This window comes from Rana temporaria, chromosome 3 (genome assembly GCF_905171775.1).
Source record: "Rana temporaria chromosome 3, aRanTem1.1, whole genome shotgun sequence".
NCBI lineage: Eukaryota > Metazoa > Chordata > Amphibia > Anura > Ranidae > Rana > Rana temporaria.
In genome coordinates this window covers 424,663,605-424,682,170 of record NC_053491.1, presented here as the reverse complement: position 1 = coordinate 424,682,170, position 18,566 = coordinate 424,663,605, and the positions used below count along the sequence as shown (strand labels likewise).

The following is an 18,566-nucleotide window of genomic DNA, read 5'->3' as shown; positions in this document are numbered from 1 at the left end:
CACCGGATGGCGACGGGGGGGGGGGGCAGCTAGCTTGTCCCCTCCCGCTGCCTATAAGAATGATCAAGCGGCGAAACGGTCGCTTTGATCATTCTCATCGTGCAGAGAATCGCCGGCTGAAGACAGCGATATCTGAATGATGCCTGTAGCTGCAGGCATCATTCAGATATCACTGCACGTATGCTGTCCTCGGTAGGCAAGTGGTTATAGTAGAACTATAGGCAACACTTTTTTTTTTCATTTTGGATAAAGTAAGGGAGGGTTAGAAGCCTCTGTCAGTTTATTTTTTATCATCCCTGTCCCATTGCAGAGATTTCCCTTCACTTCCTGCCTCATAGCTAAACAGGAAGAGAGGAAATCTATGCAAATTAAGGAAATCCAATGCCCCCCGGCCCCAAGAACTAGTGTCCGAGAGACTCGAAAATTTCAGGGTGGGTCTTAAACATAAATGGGTATGGCCTTGACAGGTAGGGGTGGGTAATATTTAAATTAGGGGGTGCACAAGTTTAATCAGGCCTAGGGCAGCACAAAACCTAAATACACTACTGCATATGGTGGAGAGTCACCTGTCCTACTCGTCCTTTCCAATCTGTTCTACCATAAACAATAACATTCTTTCATGGAGGAGAAAAGGAAATGGACTCCGTTGCAAAGAACTGAGTGACAGAGATCAGCCAATAGTGTGTTGATTGCAGGACATCTTTCTTTGGACAGCTCTCAACAAATCTCTGCTAATGCTGCCATTTCCCCAAGAATCAAAACAAATTATATTTAAAAATGATTGTTGGGGTGAGGACAGAACATCACACTGAAGAATTTAAAAAATTTCCACTGTTATGACTTGCACTGGGACTTACCATCCTGAGTACAGGCCCCAAGAAGATTGATTATATTTTTGTGCTTTCCAATCATTTTCATCATCTCCATTTCTGAAATTAGGTCAGACAAGTCCTTCTCACCTGCATCAGCTGAAGAAAAAAAAAAAAAAAAAAACACATTACATGGTTACTTGTGGTTATATTTACAAATATTAGGTTTAATGCACACTGGACGTTATAAAAAAAAGCCAGCAACGTTAGCTGTAGAGTGTTTTTTTCAGCGTTCTTTTTTAGCTATAGAGTTTTTAGCAAAACTATACTCCTATGAAAGCGCATGGCTCAAAAACGCTTAAAAGCATTTTTACAGCTGAAAAACGCCTCTCAAAACCCACTAGTTCTGGGGGTTTTTTTCCAGCTAGAAAAGGCTGCCAAAAACAGCCTATGTGTGCATGGACACATAGGATAACATGCTGGGGAATTTATTGACTGCAAAAAAATAAATAAAAAAATGTCTGTAGCCAAAAACAGCAGCTGTAAAAACGTCCAGTGTGCATGAGGCCATACAAATGGTATTACTTGTATTTGCAAACGTTTTGTAGCATCTCCATTATTATCACTATCTGTCCCAGCAGATCTTACAATCTAATGCCACCAGCCTTAACCCACAATCTAGGCCTAGAACCCAATTTCAATGTCAATGAAAAACAAGCATGTTATTGGAAAAATCTCACATTAACCTAGAGAAGAAGCAGAAAACCTATACAGACAGTGCTTTCGAAGGATTTGAGCTCAGGACCTCAGTGCTGTGATGCATTCATGGTAATTGCTGAGCCAGTGTGCATTGTGGCAAACTTTTCTGGTATATTTCTTGTATTTTTTATCACTAGAGGATAAATAAGTAACCTATAGCCATTAAGCTGGTGATGGCCCACTTGTCTCTTTCAGATATGCCACAAGATCCCCGCTACAAAATGCACGAGTGGAAGATATGAAAAAAGGGATGGTATGTCAGTCATGCCATCACTTGTGCAGGAATTACCATTGTTTTGTGCTGTCTTGGCTGTCTGTAGGGTTACACAAACTGAAATACTGTTGCAGTTCTCAAAGGAAAAACGTACACTTCTGGCCAAGCATTACTTCACACGGTGCAAAATAGGTCTTCAACGTTGTTAAACTTGATAAAAGATAAAACAACTTACATTTAAGCATTTTGATTGCAACTTTTGTGATCCGGTTTGGTTTCTCCTTGTCTAGCCCAATAGCCTCTGCCATAACTACTTGACCAAAGCAGCCTTCTCCAAGTGGCTTTCCATGGACTAACCTATGTAAAAACATTTGTGTTTGTAAAACATATGTGGAAGGACAGAAAAAAATATTTTTTTTTTTTTCGTTTTTTTTAAAGGTGCAATCGTTTATGGGTTCTTCACCTGTCCCTTGCTACTTCCCATCTGGGGTCTTCAGGAAGCTCATATTCAGATACACCAGCTAACATTGGTGTTCCACTTGAGGACAGCCGAGAAGGCCTAATTAATATTACTCCAGAATTCATTGAAGAGCTGGAATCTGCAGACACCTGTAATGGGCGAGACCAATAACAGCAGGTTACCTTATGTACAGAACAAAGCAGCTATAAATAAACAGCAGATGTGTTCTAAAAAATCTAGTCCTGTTAATTGCTGAAAATACTTTTTTAGGCTGTACAAATATAATATAAAATAAAAATGTATGTATGTATGTATGCATGCATGCATGCATGCATGTATACACACAAACACTGTCAAACTTTCCATTCTTAAAAAACAAAACAAAAAAATAAAAAACTTGGTTATACAGTTGCAAAATGTTGACTTTTTCCAACCATAAGCATATCGATGAAAATGATAATATATAATGATGCTATATGATACTGTATATACTCTGAATATAAGAAAAGGAGGGTATGCCTGTTTTTAGGCCCCCGTTTTCCTTATGGGACCATGGCAGTAGCAGTTTCAAGGCCCCCCCTCCCACTGTATAAAACAGCGGGAGTGTCAGTGATATGTTTTTCCAAGTCAGCTGTCCTGGAACCTTCTGGAAAGTTAGGGTTACTCGGTCTTGATAGGTCAGCTAAGGTCACATGACCCCCTAGATTTTTCTGGAACTCCGGGAGTCTATAAAAAAAGGGTAGATTTGTTGGGTCTAGGGCCAGTCACCTGAGTAGGATCGCCCAGCAGAACATAGGGGCATAGGTTGGTGAGATTGGATGGTCCAGTGAGGGCTTTTTAAGTATGGGGGCTGACAAGTGCATGTTTTAGAGAGTTGGGGAAGATGCCAGAAGAGAGAGAGAGATTAAAAATGTGGGTTAAAGTGTAGAAATAAAGCCAGAAGGTGAACTTAGCATTTGAACATAATCCAGGGGGGCAGGCGGCAAGATGTGAGTTAGTAAGTAGTTTAGTAACCTTGTCTACAGTGGTGGGGTTGAAAGAGGGAAGTAATGATTGTACCTGTGGGCATGAAGTGTAAAGTGTGGAGGGTATCTGAACAGTAGAGATCGCCTCCAAATGGTATCAATATTCTGTGGTTTTGACAAAGCACTTTCAAAGTGTGAAACATGCAAACCTACCTGCATTTCCCCTGCCTGTACTCATCCAGTGCTTTTAATATTTATGCTTCAATAAAGACTTTCTACTTTACTCTCTGTGTGGGTGTGCTGCTGATCCAAAGATACTCTGTTCCGTGTATAAATCTTCTGTTTGAAGTGACTGGCAATCTCCTGGGCAGTGAGTGAGTTGGTGGGTAGAAGCAGTGAGGGACGAAGTATAGAGTTTAAGGTAGAGAAAAGAGTTGACCGGGACAGGATAAGGTGTTAACGAGAGAGATAAAGTAGGTCTGCTTGGCAGTGAGGAGGCAGGAATTATATTTTTGGAGGGCAGATTTATACTGGCTGAAATCTTTCTGGGACTTCATCTTACACCACAGGCACTCAAGAACATGGCTGTTCTTTCAGACTTCTAGTGTCATCCGTTTGCCAAGGTTGAAGGGGACGGGGCCTCATTATGTGTGTAGTGAGGGGGGCCAGTGTGTCCAGTGAGGCTAGAAGTGAAGTGTTGTAGACAGAAGTGCCTAGGTTGGTGCAGGACAGGGGTGCGATTTTGTCAGAGGTGGTCAGTAGCAGAGTGAAGAGAAGGGTTGAGATTGCATAGGTTTCTATGGGGTAACCGTTAGGCGGATGTAGGGAGAGGAGGTGGAGGCAAGGAAGGGAGAGGGAAACTAACAAGGTAGTGATCAGAGAGAGGGTAAGTATAGTCGCAGAGGTTGCAAGGAGTGCATAGCTGGGAGAAAACCAGATCAAGCCACGGACAAATTGTATCAAATAAATGTGTTGAATAAAAGAATCTGGTTATTTTGTGTTTTTCTTTATGCTCAGGCATTACTGCCTAGTGCCTATGATCCCATAAAAGCTCTTTAAATTTTAGCAGAACTTTTCCTATTTTGCCTCTTTAACATTGCGTAGCTTGACAGTGCACACTGCTTAGGCCAATGAGCAATTCCCTTTTCTACAAACACAACCTACATCACAATGAAAAATGTGACATATCTTGCACTTAAATTGGCTTTTTTATTGTGTACTGGTGAGTAGGTGGCAGCAGCTCTGTAAAAAGGTACATCCATACGAAGAAACGAATGTGTTCACATCTAGCATTACTGCTACAATTATGTTTCTCTTAGAACAAATATTGGAAAAGCTGCAACAGTAAATAGCCCTGTGGTCAATAGGTCAGGTAGTGACACGGAGTTTGGGAATGAGTCAGAGATAAAAGTATTTACCTGGAGGTGTTGTGAAGGAAGTATGAACGGAAAGGGATTGCGCAAGAAGTTTATTTTAAGCAACAGCTAAAAAAAGTGATTGTGCCAGAAGAGTATTGGGCAGGTAAAGCTATAAAAGGGAAGATTTTGTTTAAGAAAGCACTATTGTGATTAGGAAAAACATTTGTTATTCGACCCTAAAGGCAAAGCGCAGTAAACATATCAACCATTTAGAAGTGATCTTTTATTGATATGACTTCTGTATGCCAACAGTCGAAGCACATCTTCATTGCTTCTTGCACTGCTGAACTTTATAAACCAGATAGTCATTAACTGGCCCTATACATAATTTTTGCTCAGTCTGCAGACTGAATTAAAGAAAGCTACAGATTCCTAGAGTTCTCCATCCACGCTAAACACAAAAGGATATGTCTCCCGCTGTGGCTAGTGTATTTTGACAGCCAGCCCAACTGGCTGTCAAAATACCTAAACTGTACCTGCATCTGAACGGGTGCAAGTACGGTTCAACTGACAATTTACTGCTGGCTCCCTCTATTTTCCAGACAAAGGCTGTCAGGCAGGAGGATGCCAACAGGGTCATCCACAAGGTGAATTTTGGCCAGATTCACCAGGAACTGGTCAAACTTTGCTCCATTAATAGTCAGCCTAAAACTCATCATACACATTTTTTTTTTAGCTTTATCAACAGCTAGTAGTAGTGCATAAGCCTGCCTGATTCTAAACAAACTTAACAGGTTGTTTTGGTAGATGCTTACTTTACATACTGCAGTTTTGGTGAATTTAAATGAGATTGCACACACAAAGTGTATGGTCTGCTTTAGTCACATAACACTTAGGAGTCTATTTTTAAATGTTTTCACCCAAGATTTACTGTATACAAGATTCCATTAGAAAAAAGGAGTAGATCTTGGGTGAAAATATTGATGAGTTTATTTGTTAATATAAATCTTCAAAATATAGAAGCCACTGCAAAGAAGGGATGGGATACACACCGTGTCTGTTGCCCATATCTGCAGTGTTGAGGAGAAAGCGCCCACTGAACATGCTACAGATTCCAAAGTATTGGATAATTGATACATCCACTGGTACTGTGTTCTGTAGTGACACAGGGGGCAGCAGAAGAAACCACAGCACATTGTGGGAGTCCAGGAAATTTAAACTCCTAGAAGCATCCGTTTCTGGAGGATCTTCAGTGGCTGCTTTCTCTCCAATACTGCAGAGATGGACGGCAGGAGAGGAGAGTATCTCATGTGTTCTTTGTAGGAGGATTTATTTTAGCAACAGAGTAGCTTTAAAGTTTTTATTAAAAAAATACTGGGGTTAATTTATTTAAAATGAGGATCAATGTAAAATCAGTTTGATTCATTTTTTGCTTGACTATGGTATAGTTGATTTGGTTAAGCTGTGGTTTTATAAATGGAATTAGCCACTGTAATGAATGTCCATTGGGTCAGCATTAGCATCAACAAGTTTGATTCATAAAATAGCAATGACCAGAAGTACAGAACTCACAGACCAGACATGCTTAACTAAAGTTGACGATGTGCCCTTGGCAAGTTTTTAGAGAGCTGTGACACAAATGTACACATTATACTCAACAACCACTTTCCTTGGCAATTATATTTCCAGGAGTTCTCATTTCTAAAAAAAAAAAAAGATTGATGCATAAAATGAGTGAGAGTTAAACAGCTCAGTAGCTAAGTGGGTCAGGTTTATTGCTGGTGGCCTGAATCTAAATCACATCCAGGACATTATCTACATGTAGAGTATGTGTTCTTTACACGTTCGTATAACTTAATTTTTTTTTTAAATAATCAATACCCCTCCAAATTCCCATGCATAAATATCTGCTTCCCACCTTGGGCACAGGCACAACTTCTAAGCCAATCTCCACTTAAACGTTCACTAACCAATATGGAGCAAACACCCACCTGGGTTTCTACCTTACCAAAGCATTTCAACCAACAAGGACATTAGAAAACGAGGATCCCAGGTGAGGAGATCATCCGACTCTTTCACGTGAAATCAAGACATTTTAAACTGCAGTGTTGGCATACGTTTGCTCTTGGTATAGGACAGTGGACTCCAAACTGCGGCCCTTTTCTTGCCTTTATCCGGCCCTTGAGGCATTATTTTTGCCATTGACCCCAACAATGAAGCAGGATTGCTTCCACTGACACCAATGATGGGGCATAAGTCCACTAATAAAAATGGGGCACTATTCCTCCCACTGATACCAACTACTTCTCCCCCTAATATCAAAGATCAGCATTGTTTACTCCCTCTGGGCACAGCCTGGCACCCCTGAAGGACAGTATACTTGCCCTATTTTTAGAAAGTTTGGAGACCCTGGGTATAGGAGTTTTCTTCCACAACCCAAAGTTATGCAGGTAAGCTTTCTCACAAACTAGACCCAACCTTCTATGTGTGAGTTCATATTACTGCAGTAGTAATACTAGACTGTAAACTCCCCTGTTGTAGGACCTGATATAAATGGTCCATGTTTTCCGCAAAGCACTGTAACCTTAGCTTCACCATACTAAACTTGGCAACTATCAGAACTGATTAATGTGTGGTGTGTAAGGCATTTAAACCCCCTATATACTTTCTGTTACCTGTCTGCGCAGTGGAATGCTCTTGGCCAGCTTGTGGACAGCCAGCTGGCTGTTGAAGTCGGACTTCTTGGAAGGATGCTTCATCTTGAAGATAATGATGGTCACAAACATGGCAGACACGATGGCAGCTCCCGTGCAGTAAATGATAATCTCAAGGTGTAGCGAGGAGGTCATGTGAGACGGTTTCTCATCCACCACTGTGCCCATGTACATGAGAGGGTTATTATTGTTATAAAAGCGCAATCAATACATTTGTATAAATGTGTTCTAAATGACTTATGGTTAAAAGTGTGGCCATGTATAAACTTGTAAACATGCTGTAAATATTGTTCACGGCTCCTTATCCACAAATCCCTCAATCATTTATAGTGGGCAATATGTAATAGTATTAGAGAGCTAATACAGAGACATGTGACCCTATCTGAAGTGTAAAAATTATAAAATGTTTTATTTATTAGTTTGAAGCTGAACACTGAGCATAAATGCATTTATGTATACATTGGACCTTATTGTAACTATAGGTAACCTATGCACTTATACTGCTCTTTGAGTAACAGAAAGTGCTAGTTATACAAACTGCAATTTATGATTATGGCTGAACTACCGATTTAAATGCAGTACACCTCTCATGAGAGAAATAGACAGAGGGGCAGACATTGCTGGCATCCTTATAAAAATGCTAGTTGTACTGCCATCTCTGACCAATACTTGTGAGCAGCAAACCCAAAAAGACATTCCGTAAACACACCGTATGGTGATAATTTTGTGGATACTAGACTATCACACTTATAGGAGCTAGTTGGGCAAGCCATTTCAAAACCATTGTCAATTATATGGAAACAGAAAAAGCCGAAATATTTCCATCATGACAGGTGTACTTTAAAGTAACCTATTTTGCCTTGAGCCAAGACAAAATTAATGTATTACAGATACTCGCAAGTTTAAAAACAAAAACAAAAACACACACACACACAAAAAAAAAAAAACTAAAAAACTAAAATTTAAGCATACATGTACAACAAAAAGTAAATACAAAATGAAGACGGACAATACAATATATGGCAGAATAATAGAGAAAAAGATAGATGCCATATCCAGAAGATGGATAGAAAAGAGAAAATCCCATCAACATTTTGGTACTTTCAGTGTTTATTTGGGTTAATAAAGCCAAACTAGATTTTTGCACCTTGTGTAGTTTAATTTATTGTAAACCGGCTCCACTGATCTTTTTCGCACAAATACATGCACATTGTTGTAAAATGAACAAACAGAACTGGCTTTATAACCCTCCTAAACACTGGAGCACTGACAAAACACATGCATTTCATATGAGCCAAAAGGACAACAGACTAGGGGACATTTCAAAGTGAAACATTATTAATCTGTAACTTTTAGAGCAATCCTCCAGCTGTGAGTAAAGGCAAAACAATACAGGTCACAAGGGCCCGTTAAAAGCGCTATTTACCAAGTAAATAAATCAGACAATTTGTTCACACTAAAGTTAAAACACATAGTATCTACTAGTGCGCTCATATGGAGGAGCTGTAAACTCAACACTCTACTCCATATACTGCCTGGTCTGGTTGCAGCCATTCTGACATATAAATTGGATATTTTATCCTGTTTATAAGTGAAGATTTTGATTTAGGATTTACAGTATAATTGTTCAGTACTAAACAGACTCAAATGATCAAATGTTCCCTTTTTTTAATGTATAGTTAATGTACTGTATATATTAAAGGTCAACTAGTATTAACAGCACAGAAGCAAGCAGGCAAGAATAATACCTAAGCTCATCTTCAACAAAAACATTTTTGCAGCATTGGTCTTTGTCCAGCTGACATTAGACAAAAAGACCTGGCTCACAATCAGTGTTCCAATTCATCCCAAAGATGTTTAATAGGATTGACGTAGGTCTACATACTTTTCGCTATGCACTGTACTGTAATGCAGGCATGTACTGGCCATCAGGACTACCGGGAGTATCCCCGATGGGACAACATCTCAGTGGGCTGGTTTCAATGACAGCTAGTGTGGTGTCGCTAGGGGTGGTTTTTTGAGCTATAGCCCTGAATCTGGGGCCCATAGCCCAAGTCCCAGGGGTCCCAAACCACAGGGCTGTGGCCCACTACGGGGCCGTGGCCTCTCTGGAGCAGTGTGGCAGGCAGCACAGGAGAGCGGGCAGGTAGAACTGGAGAAACAGGCAGCGGGAGAGCAGAGAGATGACATCATCTATCATCGCCCACCCTGCATCACTGCTGTTCCGCTCATAGTGTGCAGCCAGGAGCAGTACAGAGATTACATAATCTCTCACTGCCCGCCCTCTCTCTGGTGACCCTGATGTAAGGAGGGGGCTCTCTGGGGATCCCGATGCAAGGAGGGGGCTTTTTTTTTGCGCAATTGCATATAGTTTTTATGCGTGTTGGCTAAATAAAATTGGGCCGGTCTTGATGAAGTCCAGGGCCAAATTTTTGTCCCAGTCCAGCCCTGCTGTAACGTAAAGCCCGGTACACAGAGGCAGAATGTCGGGAGACATTTACCAGTACAAAAAATACCAGCTGACATTTGGCCCGTGTATATGTCTGTCTGTCAGACGTGCATGCTAGAAAACCAGCAGCTGGCCAACTCCAAACAGTGCTCTCAGCCAATGGCAGAGAGCGCTGATCGGAGTGTTCTGGTGGGAAGGCCGCCCACCTGTCAGAACACAACAGCTCAGCAGGGAAGATCGCTGGACTAACCTTGCATTGTTAGTACAGTGGCTCCCGACCTGACCTATTAGATTTTTCGCACCAAAAAAAAAAAAAAGTAGTGTGAACCAGGCTTAGAGTGGATGTAAACCCGATTCATGGAATTTGAGCTGGGCACATATCTATAGCGTTTTCTTATCTCTCTCCAGAGCACCGAGTCCCAGGGTGTTCTCTTCCTCTGTAGCTCTGTTATCAGCTTGATAACTTCTGACAAGTTCTCCGACACAGGAGATAAAAGCAGCTAAAAATTGTCATAGGAGGTCGCTATAGATATAAGTAGCAACAGCTTGCCTTCTCACAGCAAAGCTCTGCACATTCCTTCCTTCTTTTGCCAATGTGGAGTGGGGTTGTGTGTCTTTCCTCAAATCAGCTGTCTTGGCTGTATGCCCAGACTTCAGACTCCGTGCTGATCAGGAGTAGAAAAATCTGTAACACAATGTGCACTTTCTAAAGAATACATAAAGCTGAAGACAGCAGATATACATGTAAAACTTATGAAGGGAAATTTGTTTCATCCCTGTGCATCATCTGAGGCTGTTCACTTCACTAGGTATATGTGAGGGTTTACATCTACTTTAAGTCTTAAAAACCAACACTAAAGTATATTCAGCTAATAAAAAGCATCATGTGTATTTTTCAGTCTTTGCCACAGTACAGCTCATGTATCAATCATGCTGGTATTTTCTTTTAAGAAATAAAAGTAGGTGGAATAACTTTCAGATTTTGTTTCTATTATTCTGCCTATACTTCTGTCTAATTTATGTTTATAGGGGGTTAACCTACATAAAAACAGAACCTCCAAAATTAGAAAACTTGATTTTAATCAGAAATGTGTCTCAAGGCAACACAGGAGCCTTCAGCCGATATGAGAATGGGAATTAAACTCATCTTTTCATAAAGCAATTCTTCCATGGAAAGGTTTAATTACTTCCCCTTGGACTATGCAATAAATACATCTAAAGAATATAAGCAATCAACCCAGTATGAAGAAAAAAAAAAAAGTGGTTTTATTACTAGTAGTATCACGAGTAGTGAGAGTTGTTATAGGGGATTTTAATACGGATTTCCTTTCCTCTATTAGCAATGTAAGGTAGATGGAACCTTAAACACCTCGAAACCACATTTTTGTTGGATAGATGGGGTTACATGTTAAGGATAGGGTTAAGGGTAATAATTAGGTTAAGCATTAATTTGGGAAAAGGAATTTTCGGAGCTAGTTAAAATGTGTTAAAGTGGATAGAAACTCTCATATACCCAGTTAAGTGAATAGCTTCAGATGATACACAGATGAAACAAATCTCCCTACATAGTTTTACTTGTATATCTGCAGTCTTCAGCTTTCTACACACTTTGAAAAATGTAGATTGCGTTATAAATCTTTCCTCCTCTTCCAGCAGTGGGTGTGGAGTCTGGGCTTACACGGGGAGCTGATTGGAGGAAAGGCACACATCCCCACTCCACATAGGCAAAGGAATGAATGAACATGCAGAGCTGGTATATAAATAGACAAGCTCAGTGCTCATCTACCTCTACGCACCCTCAACACATTTTCAGCTGCTGTTATCTCGTGTCGGAGAACTCGTCAGCTGATAACAGAGGAACGGAGCACCAGACAGACGGCACTCAGAGCTTTGGAGAGAGGTAAGTAAACACTACAGATAGATGTACTTAGGTCAAATTTTATGACTGGGGTTTACAATCACTTTAAGCTTTATGGGGGTGGGGTAACAGGTTAAGCGTTAATGGAAACCTGCCATGAGAAATACATGAGGCTCGATTTACTACACAAGTGCAAAATCTGGTGCAGCTGTGCATTGTAGCCAATTGGCTTCTAACTTCAGCTTGTTCAATTAAGCTTTGACAAAATGAAAACTTGGAAGCGGATTGGTTTCTCGGCAAAGCTGAACCTGATTTTGCACTCTTCAGTTTTAGCACATCAACCTCATGGAGTCTAACATTTCAACTTCCTTTTGGAAAAAAACCTGCCTGGCTGCTTCTGACGCAAAACACATAGATAATTAAAGTCAAAACTGGTCAGCATACTTGTCCACGTCAGTGACTCCAAAATGAGTGAAGAGATTGAAACAGGATTGCCAAGCAAACCACATTTTCAGTAGGCAAACTTACCAACTGATATCTCTAGTACTAAGCATAGGTTTCCTTTGAGGGGGAAGACAGGCATTATGGATTGGTTATAGCTGAGGGAGCCATGGGTGCTAAAAAGGGACATTTAGGTTTCTGTGGAATCAGAAAACCTTCCAACCAAATGTTCACAGCGCAAAATAATGTGCCATAGATATGAAAGGGGTATAACAATTGGACAACCAGCTTAAGGCTTCATGTACACCATGCATACATTTACAGTTTTGTGCTTTCCTGTGGAAAGGTCAAAATGTTCCTATCCTGAAAGCAAGTCTTCTGCGTTCAGGAGAGATAATTGAACCTCGCCTAACTGCAGCAGCTCCTAAACTCTGCTAAAAGCCTGTGTATGCATGGACACATAGGCTTTTATGGAGTTGAGTTTAGGAGCTTTGGCATAAAAATGCCAAAAGCTCCTAAACTCACATTTAGAAGCTGCTAGTGTACACAAAGCCTTAAAGCGGTTGTAAACCGCATAAACTTTTTTTTTTTTCAAACCTGCAAGGCAAAAGGCATAATCAGCTAGTATGCACCGCATACTAGCCGATTATGAAATACTTACCTCGGAACGAGGTGAAGAACACTTACCTGGTCCGCGCCGAGCGAGATGTCATCTTGCTCCGGCGTGTCTTCCGGGTATCGCCGCTCCAGCGCTGTGATTGGCTGGAGCGGCGATGACGTCACTCCCGCATGTGCGGGAGATTTAAAATCGGCAGGGTCCGGCGGATGCCGGTCCTTTCGCCGTGGATTCCCCCCTGCGCATGCGCCGCCCGCATTGCGAGGGGAATATCTCCTAAACCGTACAGGTTTAGGAGATATTCTTTATACCTACAGGTAAGCCTTATTATAAGCTTACCTGTAGGTAAAAGTGAAAAAGTGGGTTTACAACCACTTTAAGCTGGCCATACACCATAGAATTTTCTTATTCAATTTCCTTTAGACTTACCTACTGTGTAGTACTAGGGCCTGCCTGATTGCGTACAAAGTGTTTAGATTTGACCTCATATTATATGGTTTTGGTAAATCTAAAGAAAATCTATATACGAAAATTGTATAATGTATGGCCAGCCTTAGTCTGTTAAAGAAACAAAGTTGATAAATCGAGGAAATGAGAAAATAGAAAAATGAGCATAGTTTTGTATGTCCCATTTTTACTCAATGAGAACTATTAAGCAGTTGTCAAAATATTCTAGATCAGTGATGCTCAACTCAAAGGGCTCCAAACATGTACATTTATCAGTGTTATCTATGGACCGTAATCTTTACCATGTTATTTTTTTTTTGTCCTTGAGAGAAATTTGAGAAACCTCACACTTCTGTTCATTTGTTTTAAATTCTCACAGCTGGGGGAAGAGCAGTTACAGAAAATAGTACTTCATTTTAAAACCATTTCTTCTCTTATTTATTTTTTTGTAGAAATCATTGCAAAATTAGCACACATTGCAGTCTAGTTTAAATTAAAAAAAAAAAAAAAAATTGCATTAAAATATGGTACCTTTTGAATCAGAAATGCATGTAACATTTAAGAGGAGAGGACAGAATAGAACCATATATACCTTCAAGAACGGTCAACCATGCAGAATGGTGAGAGAGCCCAATGGAGTTAGCGGCCAGGCAGGTATACTGGCCAGCATCCTCAAAAGTGACATTCGTCAGGTGGAGAACCTCCATCTCCTTGTCGGTGGTGTTGACTCCTGCAGTCTACAGAGAACAGCATCGGAGAAGGGAAGGGGGAGACGGACAAGCGAAATGCCATGAGAACCAGAAGAGGTGTGGGCAGGTATTGTCCTGGAACCAGATAGTGCCAAGGACAAAGAAAAGAAACCACTGGAAGAAATCTGGTTAGCAGATTTAAGGAATACATACACCCTTAAGCCTGGCCTAAAGAGAAGCTAACTTAAGTTAAACCCGTCACCAAAATCGAGACCTCCTGCCCACTTATAACATGCTGGAGATTAAACACATGGAAAAATGAAACCCAAGCATTATGGCCTTGTTCATTTCTGAAAAACAGGGTTATAGAGAAAGCAAAGTAAAAGGTAAGTCTGCATCCCAACTAAGAATGTGTAGTATTTCATGCTATTAAGATCTTTGTTATACACAAATGCAACTATTGGAAACATTTAGAGGAGCCTTATGAATTTTGAAAATCTACATTTATTAAGATCTCACTCTAGCAAGGTTATTGTAAATTAGAATAGGAGTTAAAGGTAACTAGAAAAAATAAAATAAAACACAGGCAATTAAACTACCATATACAGAATTTGTAAGCCAGTTAAATTTTGTAGTCGGGTGCTCCTATAAAACCCACATGTGTTTTGGGAGCCCCGACAAGCAGTCATTTTTTCATAAAATGCTCTTCACCTAGGATGCTTGAGTTTACTTTTTCTGATAGAAAAGTGTCAAAAGTCCTATTGTCGGTGCTTTGCCAACCCAATTCCTGGACTTATGAAATATGGGGGAGTGGAATAGGGTTAGAACCCTGCTAGATTTTGTTGCGCGTGTTCCTGCTGGGGAGATTCACATACACTCTTTGTCCTGGTTACTGCTGTCACTGGGACAATTTTTTTTTTGAAAAAAACTAAAAAAATTTGTTGTCACCACCAAAAAGGAATAGGTGCAATTGTACAATAGGAACACTTCGTTTGGTAATAACCAAGAAGGGATTTCCCTTAGGTAGGCCATACAGGATTCATTTATTTTTCATTCACGCAGGGAGTTACATGAAAAAAAAAAATGAAATCAATTCCCTCATCCTCAAATTCAAATGTGGATAGGGGGAATCACTCCCATTGACTTATTGTATTCTGCTGGCGGGAAGGCCGTTGCCAACTATAGCCTGCAGCATTGATCGCGTGGGAAAAACCCGACAGGCGCGTTGTACACAAGTTGATCGACTTATGTGCAACCAGCCAACCCATACATTGATTGAATTTTGGCTGGTCCCTTATAAACTGGACAAATTTTGATCCATGTATGACCGACTATTTTGGGGAGAATTTCTTTTACTTCCGGTTGTCTCTACGGGACAATAAGGCAAGATAGTTCTCTGGGGAGTTAATCATCAACTACTCTATCCGAAATGTTTATTTTTAAATCTCAATGATTAGGGAGTTTATGACCATCAAGTCACAATTTGGAACAAAAACTAAATTTAAGGAAATTGTTCAGACCCCATTATTTTTGCAACATGAAATAAAATCCCACTACTTCCTCCCACAGCCATTTTGGATCATCTGCACTGACTGATATGACGGCAGTCTGTTTCCAAGAACCAGGGAAGACAGCCAAGCCCTTTAAACTTTCTGAAAAGCTGTTCATTCTGGAACAGAACATGTTTTCCACTTTTGATAGACAAAAGACATGTTTAATTTCCAGATGGACTGTTACGATGTGTATAATTTCTGGATTCCAGCAGTAACAGGAAGTAGTGTCAAGATTAAAGTATCTTTCTGCAGGAAGGCATTACATATAATTAAAAAGTTTTTTCCCTCCAGAAGGGGTCCTGGAAGCAGCTGAGCACAGTATACAGTTATTAAGAGTTAAGAATACAGACAGGAGAGTGAGAGAGAGAGAAAGAAAGAGATTGCTGAAACTAAACAAGGCCACACGCAAAAGTATTTTTCCATGGAAATAAAGCAGACAAAAAAAGGGGTAGATGTACAATATGCCCACCAACTGGTTTTGGGAGAGCAATTGTTCCAAAGGCCTAGTTTGACTTAATTTAGCTCAGGAGGTGCCACCAAATTTTTTTTTTACCTTGAGTCATGGGTCTGGTGACGGTAAGCCACGCAGACTGATTGGCCTCACCAATATAATTGGACACTTTACATATGTACTCCCCACTCTCTGCCTCTGTCACATTGTACAGGGTCAAAACTTCTGCGTCTGAGCTATAAATCCCAGAGTGCTGAAATAAACCGAATACATCAGGGTGTCAACACAGAAACAAACATAGAGCTGATATTTCCCACAAACCAAGAGCCAGATTTACTAAAAGTCACCTGTGCCACACTTCCAAGTTGCCTATTCCCAGAATTGAAACTTGCAAGCTACCGAATGTATGCATATGCTTTTGACTTTTTAAATCTTATACAAATGTACTAAACAGTAGACAATATGCTGGCACCTGGAAGAGTGAATAACATGTCTTTAAGACTCCTACTGTCTGACGCAATAGCATTTTGAATATAAGTAAACATTGTATTGCATAATTTAGGCACTTGTATCAGAGGCCTCCTTCACACGGGCATCTTCCAGCAGATTCTTGTTGGCAGAGAACAGTTTTGTGCCCACATTGTATGCAAAAATCAGCGGTGCGGTCACTGCATAAATGAATGGCTGGCACCACCACGGATCACATCCAAGGAGTTACATGCAAAACAGAGCTCCAGACCGGCGCTGGACACAGACAGTTTGCGCTTATGCACAGGATTTCTGGACACAGCAAATTGGCCATTTTAAATGCGGCCAGAGCATAGTATGCTGATGCATACAGAGGCAGTGTTTAGCTTTTTCTTTTAAAAATTCAAATACAGCCTTTAAACGGCTTTTCCACAGTAAATTAGAAAGTTGACCTATACTCCATTATCAAAACACAAAGAAAAGTGGCATTACAGACGGTTTTTTTTCTGCAGCTCAATTGCAGGCAAGAGATGGGACTGAAAACTATCAAGCAGATATACAATTCATTAGGCATTATTGCTGTATATCCATGTCAACTAATAAAAACAAAAATATTCCAGCCAGTCCGGAAAGGATGGATGTTGTCACTGCATCTGAGCCGACTGTCTGTATAAAGGCATCACCTGTCAGACAGGTGAAGCAACTTTGATTACAGCTTTTTAATGCCGATTTCTGCTGTATTATTGGCATTGAGGTTTACCTAGGTGCAACAGATTGTGCACTGTTGAATGCGAGTGTGTTTTAACAGTTAAAAAAAAAAAAAAAGTAAAAAAACACTATGCAGTATATCTCTGCTTGTATTGAGTGATTGTGGGGAAGTGGACACTATGTGGGACACCTGGACCCCAGGAAAGGGGAATAAAAAAGGCTTTTATTTTATAGTGTGCAGGTCATTTCTTAAAAGTTGTTGTAACCCTTTTCTTTTTTTTAAACAAACATGCCTATACTTACCTGCTCTGTGCAATAGTTTTGCACAGAGCAGCCCCGATCCTCTTCTTCTGGGGTCCCCAGCCAGCACTCCAAGTCCCTCCTTTTAATCTGGTGCCCCTACGGAAAGACGCTTTCCATGGGGGCACCCGTGTGGGCTTGCTCCTGAGTCCTGCTGCTGCGTCCATTCACACGACAGCAGGACTCGGCCCTGCTCCGGTTCCAGGGTCACAGGATTTGATTGACAGCAGCGGGAGCCAATGCATTAAAGGTGAAAAACCTTAAGGCTTTACAACCACTTTAAAGCTGATCTCCATGTTTGCCAACACTTTAAATAGCTTACTTGGACCAAGCTTGTCCAAACAAACTATTTCCTTCACCAAGTGCTTCAGTTACATACAGCACACAGAGACTTCCCGTCTCACAACCAGAACAAAAAGCGGGAGGGAGTCGCTTATCTCACAGCTGAAAGGCTGGAACCCAGCACTGTATATAGCTGAAGTTACATGCAGGACACACGGTGCTTAGAGCTAGTATAGCATTTGGTAAAGGAAATAGTTTGGACCAGCTTAAAATGACAGGCAACATGGAGATCAGCCTTAGGTGGAAGCACATCTTGACTGAGGTGGAAAAGGAGGAGTGGTGTGAATCCCTTGGGGGGGGGGGGGGCTGCATTCTGAAGGCTTCAGCCTTTAGATCCAATTTAATTGAGATAACAGCGCTGAGGTTTAATAACACAGTGGTCTACACAGGACTGGTCACACCTACTTCTCCACACCAGGTTAGGTCCCTACATGAAGCATAATTGCAGGCATCCAATCGAATACAGGGCTCCAATACGCCATAACAGCCAAATTTTCTAGCTGCCATATTCCAGGTCCGAATTCTTCATTATTACAGAAACTTTAGATAAATGTGGCAATCAGACACTTTTGTACATTTTAATAAATCTGGTCTTGGGTATCCCAAAATTTCATAAGACATAATTTACAGAGTACACAAACCTCGTACTTGCATTTAAAATTCAAGCTGGACACATGTATTAAACAAGAATTTCTCAAAACAGAATTCAAAATGTAAAAGGGCTGCTTACAAGGTAATGAGCATTTATGAAATCTAGATTTAATCTGCTCGCAATATCTTCAGCAGCTACCTGGTAGGTTATCCAAAGAGATAACATTTTATTTATGAACACTAACTTTTTTTTCCCCCTTTGTGGGTAACCTAGTCCTCTATGCAGCATTCATAATAAAAAAGGACATTGAACACAAATTAATAAGTGATTTAAAGTGGTATTAATCCCAAAAGCAAATGTAGTGCAGCTGACC

At 40.6% G+C, this 18,566-nt stretch overlaps 1 protein-coding gene across 6 annotated transcripts in view; it reads right to left on the bottom strand.

The window, feature by feature from the left end:
• The window catches only part of FGFR1 (fibroblast growth factor receptor 1), a 120,912-nt gene that overhangs the window by 11,020 nt on the left and 91,326 nt on the right, over positions 1 to 18,566 (bottom strand). For 2 of the 6 annotated variants that reach the window (XM_040346218.1, XM_040346222.1), the window contains 5 exons: positions 15,886 to 16,036; positions 7,235 to 7,437; positions 2,246 to 2,391; positions 2,018 to 2,139; positions 858 to 968 (listed from right to left, as the gene is read on the bottom strand). In XM_040346218.1, the coding sequence (XP_040202152.1) occupies positions 858 to 968; positions 2,018 to 2,139; positions 2,246 to 2,391; positions 7,235 to 7,437; positions 15,886 to 16,036 (733 nt within the window). Of the gene's footprint in view, positions 1 to 857; positions 969 to 2,017; positions 2,140 to 2,245; positions 2,392 to 7,234; positions 7,438 to 13,682; positions 13,828 to 15,885; positions 16,037 to 18,566 lie in introns of all 6 variants that reach the window. The other 4 variants (XM_040346219.1, XM_040346224.1, XM_040346220.1 and 1 more) reach the window with 3 other exon arrangements.